This window comes from Cebidichthys violaceus, unplaced genomic scaffold (assembly GCF_023349555.1).
Source record: "Cebidichthys violaceus isolate CVI_PGR_0920_01 unplaced genomic scaffold, fCebVio1.0.p SCAF_31, whole genome shotgun sequence".
Lineage (NCBI taxonomy): Eukaryota > Metazoa > Chordata > Actinopteri > Perciformes > Stichaeidae > Cebidichthys > Cebidichthys violaceus.
This window is the reverse complement of record NW_027176495.1, coordinates 3,129,458-3,139,374: the sequence shown is the minus strand read 5'-3', so window position 1 is coordinate 3,139,374 and position 9,917 is coordinate 3,129,458. Positions and strand designations below refer to the sequence as shown.

Below are 9,917 nucleotides of genomic sequence, written 5' to 3'. Positions count from 1 at the left end.
CATGCAGAATGTACCTTTCAGGCATCTCAAATCAAGGTGTTATTGAATTATGGGGCAATGCAGATCAGTCCGTTAACGTCAAACATCTTTCAATGTCACCACCTAGTGTCCCTTTTTAATACTGTGAGGTGTTTCATTTAGCAGGGGAAGAATAGACGACATATGGATTAACCTTACAAATAAAAGCAGCCTGACATAGCCTCATAGGAATGTGAAAATATGCAATGTACCAATGTCATGAAGGAAATCTGTTGGCTATACGTTTTTAATTTCATTTGATGACAAATCTTCTGTACAAATATCTCCTTAAACTGAAGTACTGCTCTGAAATGACCAAGCTACTAGACTCTAAATCATTGGAAAAGTTTTTTTTTTTTTGTTCTTTTCTTAATTAAAGAAGAATTTGGGAAGGTGATATGCAAATTGTCCTGATGCAAATTTTCTCGGGTCAGTTGTTTCCAGTCGGCTTGTTTATGTGGACGTACCAGTCTCGCCCAACAATAAAAGGAAAAGATAATCAGGTAATGCTACGACAACTCGTTTTAGCGTCAATTAAAAACGTCTATTTTGCTCTGAACATTTACAGTATGATGTTTACATTTTGACGTAAATATTCAAATTCACGGACAATTCCTACGGTCTGTCACGGTTAGCTAGCTAGCCGTCGTTAGCCACTTCATTTCCTGAGTCAATGTAACTTTAGCTCAGGTTAGCTGACAGATTGCTGTAGCGTTTATTGGTTTATTGACATCGTTTCGCTCGATATGTTTCTTTAAAAGCAGCACAGCCGGACTTGAGGTATTATGTCTTAGCAGTAGTAACGTTAGCTTATCAGTAGCGTTGTCCATATGCTTAAATAAAATCGTTTTCCCTGTGTCTCTTTGCTGTCTTTTCTTCAGCTCAGGTCATGGAGTTTGCAGAGTTGATAAAGACCCCCAGGGTGGATGGGGTTATCCTACATCGGCCTTTCATGCCCACTGTGGAGGGGACCCTGTGTTTGACTGGGCATCACCTGATTCTCTCCTCCAGACAGGACAACACTGAGGAACTGTGGCTGCTTCACTCAAACATTGACTCTATAGAGAAAAGGTGATGAGCTTCTCCTTAGCTGATGTGAGGATTTTACACCTTTTCCCTTCGTTGTTTTGCAGGGAACATCACTCTCACAATGCGGTGTCGTTAGTTATGATAAAAAGAGGTTAACGTCACATGAAAAGGGGATGTTGCACAATGTATTTTTCAGATCAACAGGATGTGGATTTGGTGAAATCAGTTTGAGTATCGAGGGAGGAAACACAGTGAGAGTTGTGTTTGACTGCGGTTACACCTGTCTCTTCAATGCAACTCTGACTGCATGCATCAGATCTGAGCATTCCACTGCTATATTTTTTCCTCTTGTGTGCTTACGCTTTACTTTTACAGTGGAGAGAGGATCTGAAACTGTGACAGGAAGTCTGACTGTGGGCTGTCGCTGCAGTGTTTTCTACATTGTATGTGTTTGAGAAGGCTGGGGGAGCTGGAAACGGCATTGAGGATTTAATGTTGGCTATAAAAAATTACAAATAACCAAATGATTGCACTTGAATGCACAGTCCCAACTCTAGCTCTGAGGCTTGTGCCTTGGCCAAATTCAGGCAGGAGTATTCCTAATAGTATGTGTTTTAGTGTGAGGAAACTCAAAAAGCCAGGAGGAAAGCCAACATGACAAGAACATGCAATTTCCACGTGGAAAGGCATTCCCGCAGTGTTCCACACAAGCTCATTCTGTAACTTTTCTGAGAATTTTTTAAAGCTTACCTTTCTTCTACTTCCCTTTCAGATTTGCAGGGTCTCTGGGAAGCATCATAGTCAAATGTAAAGACCTGAGGGTGATCCAGCTCGACATTCCTGGCATGGAGGAGTGTCTTAACATTGCCAGTTCTGTTGAGGTAAAACAAAACAAAAAAACTGAGCATAATGTTCACTTTTACTACCTGAAAGATTGTCCTATTTTAAATGTCAAATGAGATTCTACATGAACTAATACATCTTTTTTTCCTCTCTAGGCTCTGTCCACGCTTGACATACTCTCCCTGATGTACCCTTTCTTCTACCGGCCCATGTTTGAAGTCATAGAGGACGGCTGGAATTCATTTCTCCCAGAGGAGGCCTTTAAAGATTTGGAGTCCATGGTATGGACAGGATGAGTACTCAACATTCTCTCAGCCCTCTGTTGCACATGCGTAACACTTTTTTTTAACCCTTCACCATCTCTTTTATCAGACAGATGAGTGGAGACTAAGTGAAGTCAACAAGGACTTCAGTGTCTGTTCCTCATACCCCCCTCTAGTGGCAGTGCCCAAAGATGTTGACGACGACACACTGAGGAAAGTAGCTACCTTTCGTCACGGTGGCCGTTTTCCAGTACTTAGCTACTACCACAAGAAGAACGGCATGGTGAGCATCCGGGAACCGGAGTTTAAATGATTTGGACTGTCTCTGCTGCAAAGTATTCTTTTTGGATATACCGTCTCTCTACAGGCATGGTTTAGTGGTATTTGTGCGGAATGCTTGATTTTAGAGAATCACCTTAAATCACCTCCACTTTCAGGTGATGATGCGAGCAGGGCAGCCTCTGACAGGCACCAATGGGCGACGGTGTAAGGAAGACGAGAAGCTGATCAATGCCACGCTGCGACCGGGCAAACGTGGCTACGTCATCGACACGCGCACCATCAATGTTGCTCAGCAGGCCAAAGCTCGAGGCGGAGGGTTTGAGTCTGAGGCTAACTACCCCCAATGGAGGAGGATTCACAAGGCAATCGAAAGGTGAGTGAATCCATGAAGTAATACTCTTTGTGCTGAGTTCTACAAGGCTCTGGTACTATGTGTTTTTCAGCATTCATATGACTGATATTTACACTCTCTATATATGAATTAGTTACAAATCTATCATTTCCAGGTCCAACATCCTCCAGGAGAGCCTGATAAAGCTGGTAGAGGCGTGTAACGACCAGTCCCACAGTATGGACCGCTGGCTAAGCAAGCTGGAAGCTTCCAACTGGCAGACTCATGTCAAGGAGATCCTCACCACGGCCTGCCTGGCGGCCCAGTGTATCGACAGGTCAGGGAACGATTGATTTGCTTGTAATACTAATCCTGGACCAGTAGGTTTATCTGCTCTCAACACACTGAAGTTCGAAAACCCCAGTGTTCAGTATTTAACCTGTGTACAGCAGAGTAGCAGGTGGCGATGACAAAATGTAATCATGTGTGTTCGTCTCAGGGAGGGAGCGTCGGTCCTCGTTCACGGCACCGAGGGGACAGACTCCACCCTGCAGGTGACCTCCTTGGCTCAGATCATCCTCGATCCGGCCTGCAGGACCATCAGAGGCTTCCAGGGCCTGGTGGAGCGAGAGTGGCTTCAGGTAAAGTTATCTGACCCTTTTTTATCATATCATATTACATATTTCCTTTTTAAAACCTGGAAATTAAATGCACCTTTCCATGCAGTATAATCGGGTCCAAATAGGCATTTTGATATCGAGATGGACATAGTCTTTGCATTCTTCTTCGCTCACCTCTTTGACCATCTGTCTCAGGCGGGTCACCCGTTCCACCAGCGCTGCGCTATGTCGGCCTTCTCCAACAGCAAGCCTCGCCAAGAGGCTCCTGTCTTCCTCCTCTTCTTGGACTGTGTGTGGCAGATCCTTCGCCAGTTTCCATGTTCCTTTGAATTCAGCGAGAGCTTCCTGGTGCTGGTCTTTGAACATGCATATGCTTCTCAGTTCGGCACCTTCCTGGGCAACAGTACAGCTGAGAGGTGAGTCGGAAGTCTTTGTTCTACCAGCGTATGTCAACCATACATACAGTGTTTATGAAACTTTTTACAGATTGTAGGCCATTAGTGTGGTAATATCCCATTCATGACATTGATGCAAAAAAATCATTCCTTCATCCAGGGGGTGTGTCATTGTTATATAGGCAACCACTGTTCTTAACCGTTGGTTAACACCCTCTCACCCGTTTTCGTAGAACCAAACTGTCTCTGCCTGAGAAGACTGTGTCCCTTTGGTCGTGGGTGAACCGGCCCCAAGAACTGGAGCGTCTGACCAACCCACTCTACGAGGCCAACAGTCTTGTGATCTGGCCCTCTGTGGCCCCTCAGAGTCTGCTGCTGTGGGAAGGTAAACGCAATACACATGCAGTGACTGAGATTCTATACTAGAGGTGACCTAAAAGGTTCTGGCTTTTCAGAGAGAAGGTAGTGTCCGTCCGATACGTTAGTAATAAAAAGCAATAAAAACCAGTGTTTGTCCACACTGAATGTAGTTTCATAAAGCAACATTGGGTTTGTTGAAAAATCAAAAGCAAAACTCAATTTGTCTTTTTTACTGACAATTTAGAATCCTCATCACAATCATCCCATAATATCAGATATTTGATAGATGAGCAGACCTAGAATTTAAAACGCCCTCAAAGGTTAAGGGCTGAAACTAGTAGCTGTTTACACCGTTTAACTTTTGTTGATGTCAGTTTGAGAGTAGGCTACACCATTGATAGCAATGCTGACATTCTTGTTTAAACCAGTGACACTGCATGCTGTGCACTCCCAGCTTGGCACGTTGTATTTTCCCGTGACATTGTGGGTTTGACTCATGCTGTTTGTTTAAGCTTGGGCTAGGCCTGAAACCAAGTCTGTCTGAGTTAACAGCTGAAACCCTTCACTAACCCTGAAACAATTGTTACAGGGTTCCCACACATCCTGGAAAACTTGGAAAACAGTTGGAACAATTTTGTGTTTTAGTCAATTGTTTAAACATCCTCCTATTTTTCAGAGAATGAACTACTAGGCTATTTATCAGCTCCCCAAAGTAGATAACATTGCCATCTGAAAGGGTTAAGTTTAAGCCATAGTTAGGCCATAGACTGAAAGTGAATCAGACTTCCACAAAGAGGAACAATGGGTGGAAAAACTGCTGTCATAATCGTTCAGCGTCTCATCCCTTATTACGTTTCTGCTCTGACAGACATTCTGTAATCCCACCAGAAGGGGGCGCCATTGATTTCACCTTTTGCTCTGCTGTTAAACTGAGTGACCCTGTGAGCCACTATAAATACTGCAACATACATATTGCAGTATTTAGGAACCATGTTACACAAAGAGGTCAAACCGTGCATGTGGCCGATTAGCTGGTATGATTCCCCCCCCCCCCCCCCCCCCCCTTCAGCACCTTTACATTTTTGACATTGCTCAGGTGACTTCGCAGGCATCTGGAGGATGTTTGGCCTGCTTCTTTGTCTTAATATAGGTTGCACAGGCAGTGACATCTGAGCGCAGTGACGTTGGACGGTGACGGCTTACTACTAGCTAGCAGTTAGCAGTCATATGCGAGCTAAACTTAGTCCTGTGGCACACTTTTCTACTGGTCTTATATTGCACCACAAAATACCAGTTAGAATGACTTGATAACTGTCGTTACAGATACTGCATGAAACTGTGCTTGATCACTTAACTTTTGTTTTAAGATGTAAATTTGAGGTGTGAATTATTTTAATACAAACTCTGCCTCCTTGTTAACGTGATGTTCACTTTCAAAGCATCAAACGGTGGTAAACAAGTTCAAGGAGCAGTGGTACACTGATGGTTCCATGATGCTTAAGGAAACCTGCGTGGGTGAAGTGAACGCATGCCGCACTTATCTCTCTCTTAACCTCCATGTAACTACGGGAGACTGAATCCGGCTTGTCTTTTCAACAATTTCACATGGTTTTCTTGTGATTTATAGTCATTAGGAATCAAGTATTAAGATACATTTTCACAAATTCTGGGACTAGACATTACATCTTTAAATGTAACAATTCTGACTATATCTTTAGGAGCTTGGTTTAGAATGCGGTATACAAACATAATGATGGGGAGAAATTAAATAAATTGTTTCAATGAGAAGGAGTTGATTTCAATAATTGTGGGTTTAAAAAAAAAAAAAAAAAAGCGGAGCCTATGCGTGAAATTGCTGAGTCTCCAAACCGCCCAAAGCTAACGCCATTCACAAATAAAAGTAGGGGGAGGGAATCCAGACTCACGGGGGGTCATTGGGTTCAGGCGGACCTGTTTGAGGGGCCCCCTTCCTGCCTAAAGCCTCAGAGCCACTCCCTCATTCTATATGAACTACTGAAGCACGTGAAATGCAACAGACATCCTGCTTATGCAACCCATTCAGAGAGAATGCTCCCGGGCCAACTTAAGACCCCTGTAGCTCCTCGTGTTAGCACTGACGGGGACTGGTGGTGTGCGTCACAGCTCTATAGAACAACAGTTACACACTACTTCTGAGGGCACGCTTGCTGTGTGCTTTGTTTGGATTTGGAATGAAGTTTGAAGTTTTTACTAAAAATGCCGAGCAGCGTGTCCATGTTGAGCAGGGAGTCTTAAACTGCAGTCGTCAAGTAATTACCTCATAATCCTGTCCGTATATCTGTTTCATGAACTCACACATCAAACACTAAACAACCACTGCAGTCCACCATTTCAAATTTGGAGGCACAAAAGTTGTATTTATAGATTTATTAATTCCAACAATAATTTAAAATAACTTTTCTGTTAATTTACTGTTTTCAAATGCAAATTAACGAATATCTTTCTAAATATAGATTCATAACATCATGAGAAAATAATTGAGTTCCCATCAATGAGTGAGAGAAGTGACAGGTCGTTGACACTCTCATTTTTACTCATTTTACTTCCCCACTGTGTTGAACGTTCCAGTAACATAGTAGATGTATGAAGTCATACTTGTGTTTCCAGAATTTCACTCCCATAGGTTCCTCTACCGGGTAGAGGAACCTGTGGGAGTGAAATTCTGGACTCTACCCGAAGCACCCCACCCACCGCCATAGAGACCGGTGTAGGAAAGGAAGGGTTTACACTCAGTGTGTGTGTGTTGATCACTCCCGGTGCCAACATGCTGAACTATGACGGTGAACATGGTAGATGTTCTACCTGCTCAAATCCACTTGTTAGCATTGTGATTACTTTAGCATTTAGATCACAGCAGAGCCGCTAGCAGGCTTGTTGTCTGTAGACTCGTATTTGTTAGAGCATGAAAGGGAAAAAGATAAACCACTTCCTTGTAATAGGTTTTCTTCTTTCTATATAGTACTCAGAGTGCTCTACTCTTCTATTACAGGAGTGTTCCTTCGTTGGAACCGCTCCTCCAAGTGTTTGGACGAGGCCTACGAGGAAATGGTACACATCATTGAATACAACAAGGAGCTTCAAAACAAAGTGAACAGCCTGCGCAGGCAGCTGGCCCAGCTGGAAACTGAAGATCCTCTGCTGCAGACGCCATAGAGAGCGAGCGAGAGAGAGAGAGAGAGAGAGAGAGAGAGAGAGAGAGAGAGAGAGAGAGAGAGAGAGAGAGAGAGAGAGAGAGAGAGAGAGAGAGAGAGAGAGAAATAAATATATAACGGAATACATTAACGGGATCAATGTCCCAGTTTTTGGCTTTGGTTAGGTTCTTCTCAGATACCTGAGAATGTATAAATCAAACTGTTTTAATTTAGTTTTTTGTATATGATTGATGATGAAACATTTTGGTTTCCCTCACAGAAGAAAAAGAAAAGAAATGGAGAGGCACTAAACCCATATTACCTTCAAAATCAACCACTCATTCATGCAGCTATCGTTCACACCGTTTATATGACTGAATGGGCTGAAAGATGGCCCTGATTCATAAAAAAACATAAAAACCATTTCAAAATGTTTACAAACAATCGTCAGAATAAATGATAATGAATATAATTGTTAATTGTCTCTCACTGTGCAGTTCCTTAAATTACACTTGCACAGCGGCCTCATCCAACCCCCACGTCTCACACTCATTCAGGGACTCTCCAATTTCTCAATCCCTCTGTATTTTTGGGCGTTGATCTGATTCATCCTGCTGAATGTATAGGCCACTGAAGAGTAACTATGGCAACATATATGGTGATATAAGGCAGCATGTGACTCTGCTGCACGATGAGATGATGTAATAAGCGTAGGTAGGGTCACCGCCTTCTGTGCTGTACAATTAGTTTAAGAGGGATCTGAACAAGATATCTAGTGTGTTTATCTGATCACGTTCCACAGCTGGAGGTACTCCACACACAAACCCATACAATGTTAGCTGGCCTGCTTATGTTTTTCCTATTAAGCATAATAAAAAAATGTAGTCAAATATGTTTTGGGGAGTGATCCAGAAGGAAAAAAAGAGGTTCTTGATCCCACAGTAACATTGGCCATGTTGGTCATATGATCGATGAGAGTTGATCACATGGAGGTGTGTCTGCTTATAAAGTAAAAACATTATATTTATGTGAGATATTTCTTTCAAGACCAATTCATATTTTGGTAATTAAAGTTATATAATAGTTGTGTTCAAGCACATTATTAAACGAAATGCATATCTGCTGTTTTGTAGTTTTAAGATCCAAAACTGATGCACTTTGTGTGAAAGCCATGTACAACATCAGAACGATATGATTAGAATTCTTGTAGCATACTTTTTGTTGTCAGTACTTACTTGTCGCCATATTAGACAATATGAAATAATATTAAACGTTAAAACATGCCAATATATCAACAAACAAACTCAAGCTATCGGACTACAAATGACACGAACGGTATTTCATGGGGACGTTCTCTTCAGTGTCAATATCTTGCATCCAAAGTGATTATTTCCACCATACTGTGTAGTCCATGACCAGGACTGTCACATTCAAACACTGTTGTTTCTTCCAAACCTTTAATTGCACTCATTCAAGAAGCAGACCCACTTAAAGTCTGTTAGCATAGTAGTGACATTAAGATTAAGAGGTAGCTTCTATTTGCATAATACTATTAAGAAAGCTGTATGCTGCACTTTAAATACAACATAAATGGCAGTGTTGGGGTTAAATTAAATCCACAGTGGTCATTCTTGGACAGTTTTGTTTGTTTTGCCAGTAAGAAATTGCATTTTGTTTACTTGTGTCCATGTCATCGTGATACATTTAATCTGTTTTGCTTCAATAATGATTTGATGAACACTATACTGAACTGATTCCAGCCACTACATTGAAATGCTTTATAAAGGGAAAGTTGTTTATAGCTGCACTATATACATGTTTTCCTTTTGCCCAAAAAAAAAGACACCGTACCTACCGTTGCTTTGTGTGTGTGCATGAATGGAACAATGCATTGTACCAAGGTAACGTTAGATTTAAAAATGTGCTGTGCTTGCATTATGCTTAATGTTATCCCTTAAAATGATTGTTGCTTTGTCAAAGTCAACAACTCTACGGTGTTGTGCAATGCCTTACTGCAAATCATAACGCAAAATGTACTTTTAATTACTTTTATCAATGTTTCTGTAAAATTATTGTTCAAAAGATTAAATGTTTTTTTTAAAGTTTCAAGCCATTAGAAACTACAGAAGAAAAGATCTTCGAGTTTGATTTTTTTTGTTCTCACAGCAAGATTTTTTTAATAAACAATTAGATTTTTTTCCATCTTACATTATTTGATTAACTTTGCTGATGTTTTAGTTTTATAATACTCAAATGACTTTGATTCAGTGTGATCACTCTCAGCAACTCATTTTGTGGTCACAACATGCAGCTGTTCTTGTGAAAGACAGTCAAAGCTAGAAACTAGCTGGTGAACATAGAGCGTCTAGCAGCTGATAAGTCAGATATGCTCAAACATTCATCATAAGAAACTCTATAAGGTGATAATATGTCAATGTTCATCTGCGCCCAAGCCGCCAAAAGTATTCCTGCAAGAGTGAAATATTGATATCATGTTAACTCTAATGTTAATAATCCAGTGGCTCTTAAATCATTCCTGTTTATTTTCTTTGCGCTTTCACAGAACTATTTTGAGTGTAGTTTGCACACAAAAAATAGAGACATAA

General features: G+C 41.4%; 1 protein-coding gene across 2 annotated transcripts; it reads left to right on the top strand.

The window, feature by feature from the left end:
- Positions 1-459: 459 nt before the first annotated feature.
- Positions 460-9,444, top strand: mtmr9 (myotubularin related protein 9). Of its 2 annotated transcripts, none has more exons than XM_068724642.1 (11): positions 460-521; positions 900-1,089; positions 1,820-1,928; positions 2,046-2,171; positions 2,263-2,436; positions 2,591-2,808; positions 2,942-3,103; positions 3,266-3,407; positions 3,582-3,802; positions 4,015-4,166; positions 7,170-9,444. In XM_068724642.1, exons 2-11 carry the CDS (start codon positions 908-910, stop codon positions 7,331-7,333), a joined length of 1,650 nt encoding a protein of 549 aa, XP_068580743.1. In that variant the 5' UTR covers positions 460-521; positions 900-907; the 3' UTR covers positions 7,334-9,444. The 2 variants fall into 2 exon arrangements, with proteins under 2 accessions (XP_068580743.1, XP_068580744.1); XM_068724643.1 differs by lacking the exon at positions 460-521 and adding an exon at positions 687-798.
- Positions 9,445-9,917: the final 473 nt, after the last annotated feature.

Excerpts from the sequence above, each read along its gene's own strand:
- mtmr9 (XM_068724642.1), top strand. The coding sequence starts at position 908 with ATGGAGTTTGCAGAGTTGATAAAGACCCCCAGGGTGGATGGGGTTATC. Across the intron at positions 3,803-4,014 it reads GGCAACAGTACAGCTGAGAG|AACCAAACTGTCTCTGCCTG; the intron begins GTGAGTCGGAAG and ends CCGTTTTCGTAG. Across the intron at positions 4,167-7,169 it reads GAGTCTGCTGCTGTGGGAAG|GAGTGTTCCTTCGTTGGAAC; the intron begins GTAAACGCAATA and ends CTTCTATTACAG.